The following is a 16,856-nucleotide window of genomic DNA, read 5'->3' as shown; positions in this document are numbered from 1 at the left end:
TTGACTGGTGCAGCTGTGTATCGTATGATTCTTTTGTCTCCCAGTACAATTTTATCCACACTTCTGGTTGGCATTTCCAGTCTAATTTACTGGCGCCTGATGGGATTCAGTCTTTCCAATAGTCAGGTTTCTCGGGGAAGGATTGATGCAAAATTTTGGTGGTCTTTTGTCTGTTGTGTTATATTTTATCGGTAGGTGATGGTTGCTGACTTTTCGGATTGGATACAAGTTCCCTTAGTAGTAGAAAGCATAGGCCTTTTGTCTGTAGATTCTTGACCCAGGGAAAATTGGTTTTCCAGGTTAATACCAAAAGCAAATTCATACCTCTTTTTACTTTTCTGAGTTGAGATGTACCACAAAATCCCATCTGGATATAATATAATAAATTAATACAACAAAAATTATTAAAATAAATGACTATTGCAGAAGTAGATAAATACTCGCGAGATTTAAATCTTTTCAAAATTTTGGGTGGGAGCTTCCTTTGCAGCTCGCCTGTGGATTAATCTAGTCTTTTTTGTATATTTTGTCACTTGCAGGACACAATATATTAATTTATCACCCCGTCTAATTACTAAAAGAAAAAGAAAAAGGAAAACTTTGAAGAACCCCGAAGTAGATGTGTGGATAAGAGGATCATATGAGCCGAGAAATGATCTTGTCCTTCAGTTCCTCAATGTAGCCCTCAGCTTCAGAGGAACTTTGGTTTACCTGTAGAAAATCATGGAACTTATGAGAGATTACAAGTTGTTCTGCTAAATTTAGACTCATGTCATTTTTGGTTTGATTGTTTACAAGATTAACATTTTTAGTCCCATAATTTAAAAGCATTAGCACTTTTGGTCCTTATGTATTTTTTTATTTATAATTTAACAATGTAGGCCACATGCCTAATACGTTGTTGTTAAATATTTTTAATTGGAGGAAAAATTGACCATTTTTTCAATAGTAGTAGCATATGAGTGTTTCATTTGGCCTACTTGATTCACTTGTGGAAACATGATTTTTTGTGTTGATTCTACTTTGGTTCAACTTATAGAAATATGGGAGAGAGAATTTAATTTTTATGAAAGAAGAGAAAAATCAGCTTTTTTTGTTGTAATTTCCTTCGAGACTTATTTTTTCCCCTTAAATGCAGTCGTATTTTTCCCAAAAAATGGTCCTAAGCTAGAAATTAAACCAATACTCTATATAGTAAAAAATACTTAAAGATTACATGCTAGGCATGTGCGCTACACCGTTAAATTGTAGACAAAAAAGTGGATTAGGATCAAAAGTGCTAATTTTTATAAGTTACGGGACTAAAAGTGCTAATCCAGTAATGAATATGACCAAAAGTAAAACAAAACCTAACTTATGAGACAAAAAATATTCACTATGTTTGGTTTTATTTTTAACTTATTTTGATGTGTATTGTGGAGATAGAGAGACAAAAACAAAGATAAATAAGTATGTGTTAGAGATAGTGCGTATGCTTGGATTTGTTTTTGGAGATAATATAAAATGAATATGATATGTTTTATGTTGTTTAATAGAAGACAAAAACTCCTATTCATTGTTAAATCATATCTCTTTTATATATATTTATTTATATGTATGAGTACGTATATAATTTTTTTTATTTGTAGGGCCTATAATTAGTGTAAACTTATTTTGACAAAAAACAAAAGAGACACTATCTCAAAACATCTCAAAACACCATCAAAACTTTCAAAATAAATCAAGGCAAACATTATCCATGTTTTGGCCTATCTCGAAAATGAAGCAAAATTGAAACCAAAAATATTTTGATTATTTCCCCTTAAATCTCAATTTCGAGAAAAACTTTATATAAATCGTTCACATCACCAACATTTATTAAATTCAAATTAATTATAACTCTAGCGCCATCAAATATACTTCTAATGTTCATTTATTTATTTATAAATATGTTGTGTGCTCTATCTAACTTTTTATTGTTCACTTATATGTTATCCTTAGTAATTTATGTAACACTCCGAATCAAAGTTCACATACTACATAGAGCAAAATGTAATTTTGATCTCATAACCACAAGAGGCACCATATTTAGTTCAAATGTTTCTATGGCAAAAATACTACATCAGCAATTCTGGTAGAAAAATTTTCAAAATCCCCAAATCAAAGAGGCAACATGCCAAACATATGTAATTTTCAGTAAATTTAACATTTTCTCGCAACATCTGATCAGGCTAAATGTGTTATTTTTTAGTTATATATAATTCTCAGTTGTAAATTCAAAATCAGACAATAAGATATTGAATTTTTCCATAATTATATATATATATATATATAATCATATGCAATGAGTATTAATTTTAGTCTTTATTTATGATATATGCTTATATATGCACACACATGAAATCATAATTAATCCAGTTAACTAAAATCAAGAATGAAATTACTAATAAACAAAACTGAAAAGTGACCTGGATGTGTAAATGGCAGCAGATTCTGCTCTCACATACATCAACTGTGGAAGCACTCTTGATATTGCAAATGCCCTCATCATCTTCCACCGCTTGCAATAGATTTGTGAATCCCACTACTTCTCCATCTTCATCATCTTCTCGACTACCCATGCAAACTTGAACAACTGCTTCTTCTTGATTAATTTTGTTCACACAAACCGTGAGATTTTGGTGTTCTGCACTTGCAATCTTCTTCTTTGAAGTTGATGATTGCTGCACAATGTTGTCCTTCTTGGATCTCAGTGCTTCCACCTCGTTTTCCAGCTCCGGGATGTACTTCACCACTCTCTCAACTATGGCTGGTGCACTCCATCTCTTCTGCAACATATATATATATATATGACCCTAAGTTGTTATATCTAGCAGTATCAAAACGCTGCGTTTGTTCCACAAGTTTGCGTCTCTTTGCATTTTATGTTCCACAAGTTAGTGTCTCTTTGCGATTTGAGTCCTATGTTTCACTCACCACATTGCATTTCATACTCCAAGATATTTTCAAGTCTCAAGTATTAATAATTCCATTAAATTTCTGATGGAAACAGCCTCATAGTTCCCCTCAATGTACTTATTCCATAACTTCAAAAAAGTTGCAATTCTTGTCCCAAGTCTTAATTCTGTTAGATTTATAACGGAATTAAAACAACAAGTTCCCATTAAGAGTACTTTAAACGGAATTCGTGACATGCACGTGCTGTTTCCTAATTGTGAGACGTCTGATAAACGAAATGGGACGTCCTAAATTGTCATAAACTAAGAAAAAATAGAAACGATCAAATTCAAGATAACCTGAACTACTGTATAATAGTACGTACTTACAGGAATTATATATATGTATGGTGTGGTGTTGAATTGATTTAATTAGTTACCTTCGATCTTCTTGAATCGGGCAGCAAGGAACGGAGAGCAAGATAAGATGCATTGAGCTTCATCCTTCGGATCCTCTCCTTGGCATTATGGTCCAGCTTCTTGGCGACCACGTCGGATGGCCCTTCTTCTGCACTTTGTTCCATGCCTGCAGTAGTACTCCTCTCGTTGTTATTTCTAATTAATTTGCAGCTTCTTGATCTCCTTGTTTTCGAGTTCTTAGGGTTGCATCTAATCTTCATCAATTCCAACCCTTTGTCCAATATAGGCTGTTGCTCATCAACATGATCAACTACATCTGCTGAATTCATGATCATGGTGGCGGCCTCATGATCCATTCGATTACTGTGAATCTCCGTGTTAACGGTCTCATCACGATCAGCTGGGGCCCAAGTTTGTCTCAGTATTTCTTGATAGAGCGGCCAAGAATCATCGAATGGGCTCAAGAATTCGGGGCTCTCGATGTCGTTGAGGGGATCAGCGATGGGTGAAGTACTAGGCATATTTTCACACTAATGTACAGACAGGTAACTTGTACAAGGACATGGAAAAGAGAAAAAATTAAGGTATGTATTAGTACTAAATTGATGATGTCCCTTTAGTACAACAACAACAACAACAACTAGTAGTGTAGTACCACTAGCTAGGTTGTTGTACTTTTGCCTTAATGGTTTGAGTTACTTCTAAATTGACATGGCATGCATGTATGTATGAATGTAGGATCCGGGAATCTCGGGTGATTGGGTGGTCCACAAAACTTGATGAAACCCTAGTTTTCCACAAAATGCTTAATCACAAGAACAATTGATGGCAAAGAAATTGATGAGTTTTTGACACAACTCATGAGATTCATCAATCATCAGTTTTCAACAATATGCATGTATGTATGGAAGGAGAGACAAATTAAGATATATGACTAACCTTGTACAAGGTTTCTATGGATAAAAGGAGCCAGCTGCAGCACAGTTGAAGCACACCACACAATATGTAAGAATTATAGACAATCAAGATTAATATCAGACAAAGTGATAAAATCATAATAAAAGAAGATCAGAAAGGGTTTTCAGACAATCAAGATTTGTAAGTCCCCAAGAATGGGATAAACTTTTTGGGGTGGGGGTGGCTGCTATATATACATATATAACACATACCACTGTGTGTGTGTTTGTGAAGTTGTACAGACAGCACTGATTCAATCTCTACATATGATGATGATGAGACAAAGTAGCTGCTGCAGTGATGATGTAAAGAAAAAATAGATGAGAATTAATTAGGATATTTTAATTATGTATGTAAAGAGTTTAATTTTAAGAGGTCAAATTAAAATATTCATAATCCCTTTGTCACAATCTTTACTATTATATATATATATGAATCAGGTATGATTTTCTCAACGCATGAAATTAAATTAAAAAAAGTCAATTGTAAAGTGGATAATGAGAAGATTAGTTAAAATTTTTAATTAAGTTTGTGGGCTGGATTGATTAATTAATTATATATTTACATGCAAAATATATAATTAATATAGTACTAATTAAATTAATTAATTTCATTTTCTGCTGAACTTTTTAATTAATTCTCTGGCTGGAGTTAATTAGCAAAGTCTAATTTATAATTAATCACAAATAGTACAGAATTAAATGATACATTAATTACACCTAATTTTCAATCTGTGTAACAGCTACATATACATATAGGTGGCCCTCTGCATTTGTTTATTGGTGATGCTTTCCCATTCCCATGTATATATATAGTACAACACTCTTATATAGTACACTGCCATATATGTTGAAGTACAACTCCTTCATTTCATTTGCCCTACATATAAAGGTAAAAACACAATTTTGGTCCAATTTTTTAGAATAATTAAAAATTTCCAAATTTTAAAGGTTACGTGTGGCCCATGTGAGGAATTTTTTTTTAGGTAAATGTAATTTTCATTAAATAAATAGTACAATCGTACAGTACAACAGTACTCAATGAGTAACGTCTCCCTCGACAGGCCAAGGGATACGTCGAAATCTATATAATGCATAAGAACTAATAGAGCAAGTGCGGTTGGTTCTCGCTCAAACTGCTCAAAACGTCTCAAGTTCCGTTCTTGCCAGATATGATAAACACATGAAGCCAATAGCGCACGATAAGCCAGATTAATAACTTGTTGCCCTCTCTATTTTCTTGTAGCCCAATATCCGGAAGTTCTCGCGAAGAGAATAAGATGCTGCTCCCCCTCCCTCTGTCTTTTCCCGCTTTGCTAATCTTCCCCGCGGGCACAGGAGGAAGAAACCTAAGAGACTAAGAGAAGACGTTCAACTCTTAGGTCCTTTTTTTCAGTGCAACATAGGAAAGCGCCCTCTTTTTGTCATCTCTTGGCCTATTGGGATAGCACGGGCTTTGCTTCCCTTTACAAGATTCCGACTTGGCCCGGGAAAGTGCTGGCAACAACAGAAAGGAAGTATCTATGTCCATTGACCAGTCTTGGTTCAGCTAATTGAAACGAATAGATCATCGAATAGTTATAAGGCACCGTCTGGCATAACTGCATCGAAAGAATAAATCCCATGTAAGGAATTCCAACCAAATTTGGTTTCTTTCAACTAAAAAATTGATATTTTTAAAAATTATAATTCTAAAACACTATTCACAATTGGGCCTACACCAATAGTGACACCACCCCACGTTAGTGGACACAAAATTATATTTTTTCCACCTATATAACTAAATATTCTCATTCTCCCATAAATTAAAACCATTTTATCAATTGGTAATTATTTGCTATAGTTAAGCTAGAAAATTCACCAGTAAAACGTTGTTTGATCCGTAAGGTTAATGCCTCAAAATCAAAAAATTGTGTGTTCGAATTATACGAATGTAATTACATGTCTAATACTTTAGTATATATTGTTTTGTTGTTGTATAATATAGATTTTAAATTTATTTAATACGAAGTATTCTTGATTTATCGGCCCAGTAAGGAAGCAAAGCCCAGTATGTCTGGTTGGGCTGAGTTCATAATCCAAATATTCCGATTTCCATATGTTCCAAAATCTGTTACTCGGAGAAGAACGGAGCGAAAATGTCTTCCCTCTTTGCTGCCATTTCTTGTACTTACACCCTCCAGCGTTCCCTCCACGCGCCGCTGTCTCGCACGCTGCGAAAGGATGCGTTTTGGTGCCATCAAAAGAGGAACAAGAAGCGATTGTCTGTAGCTTGTGCGTTGCCTTTCGACATCTCCCCGCCTCCCATTGACCTCGACCCCCTCGTAAGCCCCATTTTCCACATACAAACATGCAATATCTATTGGACTAACTCAGAATTCGTTGTTATTTGAATTATCTATGCGAAATTTCAACGGCAATTGACATGTCGTACAAGGAAACACATTGCAATATGGCGCACTCCACCAATGGCCCTGCATCAGTTGAACCGGCATTCGTTTGTTTGCTTTTTAGGATGTTGTTGACTATCAGTTTTCCGTGTTGATTTTTAGTCTACTGAAATATGTAGGCTTTGGTTGTTAGATGATGGCGGGCTTGTTAGTGCAACTACTGGGTTTTATTATTATTAGAGTTGAGAACTGAGGTCCCTGTATACTTGTTTAATAGCTATATGGCTGTGAATTTACTCGGATGAAGTGATTTGGCATCCGAAAGACTGAAATTTTGGTTGATGCTAGTCAAAACTTATTGTTAATAAGTGGAACTCACGAATTATTTTCACATTATTCTATAAGTCTTTCATCTACAATTGACTATTAGAAAGTTAGTATATTGGTGAATTGCGTTGAAATAGGAATTAGTAGAGCCATCTATAATGATTGTCAGACAATTTGATGCTATTGCTGAGAAATTAATTCTGTAAAGGCTTCTTGATGAACAATACTAGATGCCAATTATAGGTATAGGACAGAAGTAGTTTGGGAAGAAATATAGATGACCTGAGTTTTCTTTGAGCTTTCTGGGTCTTGTTGCTTGAATTTGGCAAAATTGTAACTAGTATATGTTGCTTCTTTTTGCGTTCTGGTCTAAAGTTGGCATGGATCTTTTTTGTTTATAAAAGACAAAAATGCTCTTTCATTGTTCTCATTTAAGAAAGGGATCCTTGTTGGGCCTTCTCAGGAGACAATTATTGATCCTGAAGCGGAAGCATCGGGAGAAGTGACAGCGGATACATATGGCAATGATGACGAGGCAGTGGATGCAGTTGACAATGGTGTTGCGGTGTGTAGATAGTTACATCTGAAATCTTGTCATTGTTGGTTCGTTAAAATCATTGTTATCATCATGAGTATGTGGTGTACCTGTGTTTCTCTACTCATATTACGCTACAGGAAGAACTTTTCTGTTTCTGATTCACCTGTTCCGCTAAATTACTTTCACCTCTCTTTTTGCCTAGAACTTGTTTATTTGACATCTTAGATGCATGCTGAATTGTTCAAGTTGGAATCGGTATCTGCTAAAGCTCTAGTGCATGAATATGAACTGATTGTTAATTTTGCCACATTCTTTCATTAATCTGCATAGGTGCTTTTGAATTTTCTGATTAATTTCCTAAAACACTTTTTTTCTCCTTTGATGTATATTGGCTTGATTAATGAGAACTTGTTTATTTTGTTTTTGTCGTGCTGATTAGGTTGTGGATCTTTCAAATTATGGCCGAATAAGAGGTAATTCTTTCTATACTTCTATGATAATTTCAGTTTTTTCCATGAAAATTTGTGAATCACTAAATTAATCAACTGTATCACAAGTGATGCCAGTTGCTGAAGCGAATGAATAGTAATGTTTTGCTATCAAACAACTGAAGCCTTTTAATGTGGCAAATAGCACATAAAATGGTGTGGGAGCCAGTGAACTGGTTTAAGTCTGAACTCAACCCATTGACAAAAAATTTAAGTGCCCGGCCTTAGGAATAAACTTGCCTCTGCTCTTGAAGGGGGCATGTTAGAGATTAATTAAGTGCATTTCCTCTGTAACATAATGAGCTGTTAGCATAGTGGGCCACATGCTTCCTTATGGATTGTTATAAATATGCTCAAAGGTTAAAGTACGGACAAGGACCTTTTTCCTGAGAACTACTTTACGGCCTGTTAACCGAAAAGGCTCCTTGTATTGCAATGATCATTTCAACCATTGAACTTAATTCTGTTAGAGAACTAAGAAACAATTAGCAAATTACAATTTCATGCTGATCTCATTATTATGTGTTCAATATTGTGACTTTGAATGAATGAATCATTTGTGGCCTAACATAATACTATTTGTTGTTTGATTGCATAGCAAATTCTTGACTAGGCTACTCAAAATGTTCACTTAATAATTTGTCTTGAATATAATGGTTGTTTTTTCCTTCAATGTTGATTTCTGATGAAGTCAGTGGGGAAGATCGGATTCAGTTTCTTCACAATCAAACTACTGCAAACTTTGAATGTCTTGATGAAGGCCAGGTAGTTCAAAGGCATTTTTTCTTTAATATCGTAACCTGATGTAGTTTAGTTTCGGTATTGTATTGATCATTTAATGAAATTTGCAGGGGTGTGATACAGTTTTTGTTACACCAACTGCTCGCACAATTGATATATCTCATGCATGGGTCATGGTAATCCAATTTAGCAATTGTGCAAAGTAGTTTGAACTTTCAGTATCTTGTATAATCTTACGCCATTTTATCGTTATTGTTTATATGGATGTTACAAACAGAAAAATGCAATAGTGCTGGTGGTCTCACCGATGACTTGTGGAAGCATAATTGAAATGCTGAAGAAGTATGCTTTTACATGTTTTCTCTTAATTTGCATTTACCTAATTTTTCTCTTAGTGCTGCAATTCATTTTATCCGTCGAATCACAATTATTCTATCTACATTGAAATACAGAAACAGTCATGTGTTAGCAATGCAACTGTCTTTCTTCTATAGGTACATATTTTTTGCTGACAAGGTGGAAATACAAGATATCACCGAGCAGACTAGCATGTTTGCGTTATTAGGACCTAAAAGCAACAAAGTATGTGTGTTTGTAAATTTGGTTAGATGAGGTCTTGCTTTTCATGTTTATGTCTCTTTCCTCACATCTCTGATACGTGATGTGGGAACAGATAATGGAGGACTTGAATCTAGGAGATCTTGTTGGACAACCATATGGCTCTCACAAACATTACAGTGTAAATTCTGATGCTGCAGATACTGTAGAATTGACAAGTTCATGCTGCTTTCTCCCAAATAGAAGTTACTATTTTGGTATTTTGGTTTCTTGCAATGCGTGTGTCTAAATATGATTACTAGCTTACAGTCTGGCTAAACTTTTATTCTTTCTGTGTGTTTAGGGGGTGCCAAAACCTTTTATTTTCAAGGCTACGAGATTTATAATAGTTGTTCCAAAAAATTATGTAGCTTTTTAATTCAGTGATTAGTTTCGGGGTGTACCTTCAACTCTTCGGTATGTAACTTTCATCTTAATAGATACATAAGTTATCTAAATTTATAAGGGACCTACAATTTTATCTGTAAGTTCCCAAAGTTCATAGATGACTTTGTAGCTACTGAGATCACAGTTGGGCAGCTTTTAACTTATGCAAATGCATCTCTAATATACCATCATCAATGATGCCAGGAAACTTAGCTGATATAAATAGATGCTACTTGAATTGTATGATTATGAGGCCCATGGTAGATGATAAATGCTAGTTTTGTGTTAATTAACCATGTGATTTGTATTGAGCTTTGCAGTTTTTCATATGCAGAAATTTATTGGGAACTTCTTTCTTTATACAGGTTGGTGGGATGCCACTGACTGTGGCAGTAGGAAGTATCACTTCGGTGGAAGGTTTCACATTTATGATGTCTCCAGCTGTTGCTGGATCAGTCTGGAAGGCTCTTTTAGGTCAGGGTGCAATTTCTATGGGTTCCAGTACTTGGGAGACACTGAGGATTCTTCGAGGTCATAAACCTTATCTTTGTTTTTCTTTTCTACTTAGTTTCCATTTAACACATTTACATGTTGATTTTCTACAATTATTCAAAGCAACTTTTCCACTAACTAGCACCTTTTATCATTTGACAAGGCTACTTTCTTTCTAGATTGCTTGTGACAACATGTATTCTTATTTAGACATCTAGAATGTCATACTCTTTCATAAGATATATTAGCATTTGGTTCTCTGTGTTGGACTAATGACATGTTTGACATCTGCAGGAAGACCAACTCCTGGCAAAGAACTCACAGATGAATTTAATGTTTTAGAGGCTGGTCTCTGGAGAGCTGTCTCTTTGAATAAAGGTAGCACAACATAAAAATTTCTTTCTATGTGAAAGAGATTGTGTGGTTTTTTGAGGCTGAATTCCTTTCAGGCTGTTATAAAGGACAAGAGACCATTTCAAGACTTGTAACTTATGATGGAATCAAGCAGAGATTATGGGGGATCCGTTTATCCTCTCCAGTGGGACCATGCAGCATCATCACAATTGATGGGAAGAAGGTTGCCTCCATTATCTTCTCAATATCATGAAAAGTTTATTTAACAATCCAAAAGATCTTGTCCTGAGTTAAAGAAGATAATATGCAATGAACACAGGCACACAAAGAGACGCCAAGAAAAACCTAACCTGGTCCATATTTTTATTTTGTTTATCTGTATTTTATTTTCAATGTTTACTATTTTGAGGTACAGCAAAAATGCGTTCATGCAGGTAGGAAAATTGACGAGCTTCACAGCTGGTACAAAATCATCCGGGCCATTTGGATTAGGATATATTAAGAGGAGGGCAGCTTCAGAGAGCGACTCTGTAACTGTTGGTGACAGCGTCATTGGGACACTGGTAGAAGTTCCCTTTCTTAGGGAACAACTTCCACCACCAAAGCCTTAGCCTAGATACTCTTAGCTTCCTTGTTAATTTAAACAATGGTCCTCTTAAGTGGCTGGTGTGCCCTTTGTGAATGTTGTATTCCTATCATTTCTGTTCAGATATGGCATACAGTAATTATGTATGTGAACAAGTTGTCACTAATCTTAAATGTCTAAATTATTACAAGAACAACTCTACGATCAATTTTAGCGGGAAAACTGAAGAAAACCTTATGTTATATATAAACTTAACGCTAATTTGAGGTGGCCAAGAAGAAGAGGATGGTCTGTAACATACAGTAGTTGATAAAAATGTGATGTGATGTGGATTTTACTGTATGTTGATTGTCCCTTTGAATTTTATGCTATGACGAAATCTTTGGTGAAATCATGTATAAGTGGCCTTCTGTGTTTCTTTTGTTGAATACTCCATCTTTGATGAGTATAGGAGGAACTTGATCTTCTCTTCAAGAACAAGAAGACTTCTTTCTGGGGAAGCATGTATATACACCATTTTACAGAATCTACCCACCTAAAATCTAAAAGGGCATCTACATGTCTCTGCCTCCCTGTCTGAATTTCTTCTCTTTCAGGCATTAACTATGAAAAAGAAAAACAGAAGATCCAATTATCAAGAACATTCTGCTAAAATGCTAACTACTTCTGAGCGTTGATCATCACTCAATTCCGCCGGAAACTCAACCAGAAACTTCAGTCTAAGGTCTCCTCTCTTACCTTCTTTTGACATGGGCATACCCTGTCCTGGTATGATCTTCTCGTATCCAGGATATATAATATCGTCTATTGACAGGTTTATTTGTCCTCCTCCCAGTAAAGGGACAGGCAGACTGCATCCTGTGAGAGCCTGAACCAGAGGAACCTCAACTCCCAGCTCCAAATCATCGCCTTCTCGTTTAAATAACGGATGGCTTTTCTCATCAATAGAGAAGATTACATCAGCTGGAAAGGTCCCTGGTCTCTCATCTCCCTTCCCTTCAAATGTGATCTTTGTCCCTTTTTTCCATCCAGGCTTCACTTTGATTTTTACTGTCTCTTCTTCTTGAACAATTAGCCTGTCACCCAAAGAATGTGCAACATCGGGTAAGGGAAATTTGTTTGCATTATTAAAGTTATCATTCCATGTTAATTTGATGGGTAATCATATGATTTTACTGCAGGGAATTCATGCATTCAAGAAAGATGTTTAATCTTTTCGGTGTATCTTGCTCAGCTTTTTGAAGGGAGGATGATAAAATAGCCGCAAAAAAAGCCAAGAAACTTGAAATTTGTCATACCCTGAGCTAGAGATGGCATCCCTTGTGATCTTGATCTTCTTGACGCATCCATGGCACAGTTCCTCAAGGGTGCATTCGAGCTTCTTCTCCACTGGGGGAGGTTTTTTCCGAACTGCAGATTGTGAAAAGAAAATAGGGGTTACGCAGCGCCGGCTCCCTATCTTTGATAGAGTGGCCGAGCCTGTAGGTGTGCGTGGGGTCGTTGGTGAGTTTGCTCCTGACAAGGTATTTGGATAAAAGGCATAGAAATCCATATGTGGAGTTGTGTTATAGCTAGAACTTCTGGAGAACATGGGACTTGATAGGGGGCTGTTCTGGCTTGTGGTACGTGAGAGGAGCGTCGGTTTGGAAATCTGGAGTTCCTCACCATCATCGTTGCGATCATCTTTATCTTTCTCATGGTCAGCCGACGACTTCTTCTTCTTGGGTGTTTTTGGGTGATGATTTCCATTGCATTCCATGCCTTCTTCTCTCTTCTTGATGCTGAGAGCCTAAAAGTGGTCAAAATGTGATTGTTATTGCCATGCAATGAAAATTATACAGGAAAAATCATTCATTTGCTGTGCACGGAGAAGGTACCCTATAGGCCTCATTGATGGAACTGAACTTGGCTTTGGCTTCGGCTTTGTTGGTGGGATTTCTATCAGGGTGCCATTTCTTCACCAGCGCTTTGTATGCTTTGCAAATATCAGAGGGGGATGCAGACTTTGGGATCCCAAGAACGCTGTAAAAGTTTGGTGTTTGTGACTTTGAAGCATCTCCCATCAAGGAGGGAAGGAGAGAGAGAGAAAGGGGTTGCAGAGAAGAGTGGAGAGAGAGAGAAAGGGGTTGCAGAGAAGGGTGGAGAGAGAGAGAAAGGAAAGGTAAGGAGAGATTTTCAAGAATGAAGGATGTGCAAGAAAATGGAGATATTTCCCAAAATAAGTGTGAGATTTGAGAGAACCAGACATGCCAGCAGGAAGCGCTTAGTTAGGAGCTTTTCTTAGGCACGTTTGTTGAGTTGGAAGAATAGGTCATCTTTCTAGCACTATCCATTCCCATTGTTGAAACTGTATTTTTTTCTTAAGAAAAATGATAATGGGAGCCAAGCAAATGAGCAAAAGTCAACAAAGTTACACACACAAATCACTCTGGTTGTTCAATTACTTCAACTTTGCCTCCATCTGTACAAACTATACACAATAATGCATCCTGTCAACGTCATAAGTTCATCCAGGAACAATCATGTCATACCATACAATGGCCTGTCAGGAATAGTTGGAACCTCAATATCTCCTTCTAACATTCTCAGAGCATCCAACATTGTTGGCCTCAAAGCCACCATCAAATGAGCACACAGAATCCCCACAAGCAAAAATCTCTCCATTATCATTCTGGGATATCTTCTATCCACCACAGAATCCTCACACCCCAAAAGGGAAGGATCCAAGACTTGCTCTAACCTCCCAGCTTTCATCAGCGACCAAGCCCAATCCGTGATCAAGAATGTCGACGATGAAAGATCAAGAGCCTTTCTTCCACACATGATTTCAAGAACTACTATCCCAAAGCTATAAACGTCGCTCTTCTCCGTCAGTTGCCCATAGAGAGCATATTCTGGGGCTAAGTAACCATGCGTTCCTGCAATCCGGGTCGTGAGATGGGATTCACCTTCATTTCCTTGTTTTGCCAGCCCGAAATCCCCCACTCTCGCTCTCATATATGAATCCAACAGTATGTTTGTGGGTTTAATGTCCCTATGGTATATAGGAGGTTTCACTCCATAGTGAAGATAAGCTAGTGCATTAGCCACATCAAGAATTATGTTTTTCCTCTGAGGCCAAGTCATTGGCCTCGTCCCAGTCTTGTATCGATCTTTCCGCTGTGGGAATAAATGGTCATCTAAGTTTCCGTTTGGCATGTATTCATACACCAAGTATTTATGGCTCTCCCCTTCTCTGTAGTTGCCTCCATCTGAGACACAGAAACCTCTAAGTGGCACAAGATTTCTGTGCTTCAAAGTGCTGATGATCTCTATTTCGCTGCAAAACTCAGCATCTCCTTGGAACTCTGAATCCATAACTTTCTTGACAGCAACCACGGTTCCATCAGGTAATTTTCCTTTGTACACAGCTCCAAACTGACCTTTGCCAATCAAATTCTTCTCTGAAAACTTATCAGTTGCTGTCTCAAGATCTTGAAACTTGAACCGTAGCGAGTCGGCCTTTGGCCTCCAGTTCAGCAATCCATCATCCTCAAAACCAGACTCCAAACTTGGAAAGCCTTCTGAAACTGTCTGTTCCCTTTTCCCACCATCCCAGCTCAACCAAAAACCAAGTAAACAAGTCATCACCACAACAGTACAACCTGCTGAAACTGAGCCGATAACGAGAGCCCATTCTCCTGCACTTGTTTGCAAGGACAATGGCAGCCCAAAGATGCAAGACAGTGCACCAACACTCTCAGGGCCTAACTCATTGACTACTCCAGCAGCATACAAAATAGTGTAGTAAAAGCAACCTTTCGAGTGAGAATCGTTACCATCAACTGCTAGTAATCGCGACTGAACACGAAAACCAGCAAGTACACATGCATCACAGGCAGTGAGGTCTGAGAGGTCAGGCCGACAAGCTGTGTCCAGGGACATAGACTGCCCCAACACCGTCAGCCAATCCTGCTTCGTTTGGATGTCAGCACATATATTAGAAGTGTTAACGAACTGCTGAGGCCGAAAACACAAAGTTGTAAGATTTTCAGGCAGGTTGAGATAGCTGAGCCTGCTCTGGAAATCTGAGAGGCAAGATAAGGAAGTCTGGAGGTCCGGCAGACGAAAAAGAGCCGTCTTCTTGAGGTGTTGAGCAATGCCAACGCCATAAAGGCTAGTAAGTGTCTGGCAACAATTGCTTGTGTGATCAGACGTTGTGTTTCCAATATTGTTTCTGCAAGAAGAGGAGTCCCATGAGATTGTTAGAACATAGTTGAGATCAATAGGACACTGAGATGAAGCACAGGGTTGAGAGAAAACACAGAGACATGCAATAGTTATGAGTACTACTACATAATCAAGAATCATATTTTGAGAGTTCAAATGAACTCTTTTCTCTCCAAGATAATAAAATAAGCAGACCAACTTTATGCCAAGATTATGAACAATACATCAAATTTTGTTGCTTACTTCAACTGTTTTAATAAAGGAAAAAAAGAAAGAAGAAGGAAAGTTCCTAACAGAGCTAACCTGTGTTTCTCCAAGACTCGAAAAATTCCACAGTCACACTCTCAGAACTTTCGTGCAAGAAGTGAAAAATACAATTTCTTTTTTCTTTTTGTGAAGAATGAAGCCATGAAAGTCACTTTAACTTGATGCTATCAATTTGCTCCCTATACATTAAAAAATACGGATAAGATATTACAAGAGCATCATATCATAAACCTTTATTATAACTAAACCAGAAAATCAAACTTTAGAATCAAGATTTATTCAAGAATGAGTACACACACACATATATATATATATGATTACTTGAATGTGACTAAATTTGAACCAAATACACGACAAGTGTAATATACTTGCTGGTGTACGGTTAAGAAGAATGATCAATCACAAGTGTATTACAAGCAGCTATGTAATTGGTTGGGTTCGGCCAACTTGATTTGGGCTAGAATTTTCATGATTATGCGATAAGCTGATCATGGGTTGACCCTGTTTCTTGTAATTCTTGAAACACTATTTTGTGTTAATATGCTTTTTGTTTTATTGACGTTGTTGTTTCATGTTTGGTTGGGCATAGGTGCCGGTCATTTCAGTCTACCCACTTGCCAATTTCTTAGCATGTTCCTTCAGTGCCAAGAACACGGAGACGGCCGAGGAGGGAAGGAGGATTAGTCACCTAATGCCTAAGGACAAGAAATAAAACAGTCGAGTTCATCAGATTTTCTTGTATTGATAATCAATTATATATATATGAAACATGCTTGCTCAAGTCTTTTCCTCTCCGTCCTGAAAACACTCATTCGACTCTATTATTTCCATAATCTAGCATTGCAAATGAGCAACTTGGAATTTCATAGGTCATAGCCTTATTTCTAAGGACAACACTTTGTTTGGGGAGTTCATCGTTTGATCTTATACTGAAAAATCGCCTTATCAAGAGAAATAAATACGTTGCTCGAAACCCTCATCTTCATTCAACATGAAATGACCGACATAATTGCAAAAGTTCATACTTACTTATAATAAATTACTTAATTCAATTTTTTAATTCATTAACGCTTAGTTGAATTTAGTGATCACAATATTGATGTTGTGTAATGGACTTACACGACTTTACATCTTTTTAAATAGTGGGTGAATTTAAATTCATGTGTGAATTGCTTGGACATGAGATGTA

General features: G+C 36.9%; 4 protein-coding genes across 6 annotated transcripts; 1 reads left to right on the top strand and 3 right to left on the bottom strand.

Annotated features, from left to right (window-relative positions):
* Window positions 1-351: 351 nt before the first annotated feature.
* Window positions 352-4,595, bottom strand: LOC105169133 (basic helix-loop-helix (bHLH) DNA-binding superfamily protein). Of its 3 annotated transcripts, XM_088883966.1 has the most exons (5): window positions 4,505-4,595; window positions 4,275-4,308; window positions 3,356-3,884; window positions 2,448-2,807; window positions 352-711 (listed from the first exon to the last, which is right to left on the bottom strand). In XM_088883966.1, exons 3-5 carry the CDS (start codon window positions 3,854-3,856, stop codon window positions 637-639), a joined length of 936 nt encoding a protein of 311 aa, XP_088740092.1. In that variant the 5' UTR covers window positions 3,857-3,884; window positions 4,275-4,308; window positions 4,505-4,595; the 3' UTR covers window positions 352-636. The 3 variants fall into 3 exon arrangements, with proteins under 3 accessions (XP_088740092.1, XP_011087740.1, XP_088740091.1); XM_011089438.3 differs by lacking the exon at window positions 4,505-4,595 and having other exon boundaries at window positions 4,275-4,467; XM_088883965.1 differs by lacking the exon at window positions 4,505-4,595 and having other exon boundaries at window positions 3,356-4,467.
* A 1,790-nt stretch (window positions 4,596-6,385) lies between these two features.
* Window positions 6,386-11,387, top strand: LOC105169131 (Glycine cleavage T-protein family). Its single transcript, XM_011089434.3, has 12 exons — window positions 6,386-6,615; window positions 7,472-7,573; window positions 7,986-8,019; window positions 8,726-8,799; window positions 8,886-8,951; window positions 9,053-9,117; window positions 9,270-9,357; window positions 9,449-9,514; window positions 10,125-10,290; window positions 10,546-10,629; window positions 10,701-10,828; window positions 11,040-11,387. The coding sequence occupies exons 1-12, from the start codon at window positions 6,430-6,432 to the stop codon at window positions 11,214-11,216; spliced, it is 1,236 nt and encodes a 411-aa protein (XP_011087736.1). The 5' UTR covers window positions 6,386-6,429; the 3' UTR covers window positions 11,217-11,387.
* Window positions 11,388-11,677: 290 nt separating this feature from the next.
* LOC105169130 (uncharacterized) lies at window positions 11,678-13,254 on the bottom strand. The gene is made up of 3 exons (XM_011089433.3): window positions 13,069-13,254; window positions 12,490-12,980; window positions 11,678-12,267 (listed from the first exon to the last, which is right to left on the bottom strand). Exons 1-3 carry the CDS (start codon window positions 13,252-13,254, stop codon window positions 11,826-11,828), a joined length of 1,119 nt encoding a protein of 372 aa, XP_011087735.1. The 3' UTR covers window positions 11,678-11,825.
* Window positions 13,255-13,711: 457 nt separating this feature from the next.
* Window positions 13,712-15,630, bottom strand: LOC105169129 (putative receptor-like protein kinase At1g11050). Its single transcript, XM_011089432.3, has one exon. The coding sequence runs from the start codon at window positions 15,539-15,541 to the stop codon at window positions 13,712-13,714; it is 1,830 nt and encodes a 609-aa protein (XP_011087734.1). The 5' UTR covers window positions 15,542-15,630.
* Between the last annotated feature and the right edge of the window lie 1,226 nt (window positions 15,631-16,856).

The sequence above is a fragment of the Sesamum indicum genome, linkage group LG8, assembly GCF_026168435.1.
Source record: "Sesamum indicum cultivar Baizhima isolate 11 linkage group LG8, ASM2616843v1, whole genome shotgun sequence".
NCBI classification, from domain to species: Eukaryota; Viridiplantae; Streptophyta; class Magnoliopsida; order Lamiales; family Pedaliaceae; genus Sesamum; species Sesamum indicum.
Note: the sequence above shows the minus strand (reverse complement) of the source record. Positions and strands in the feature narration are given on the sequence as shown.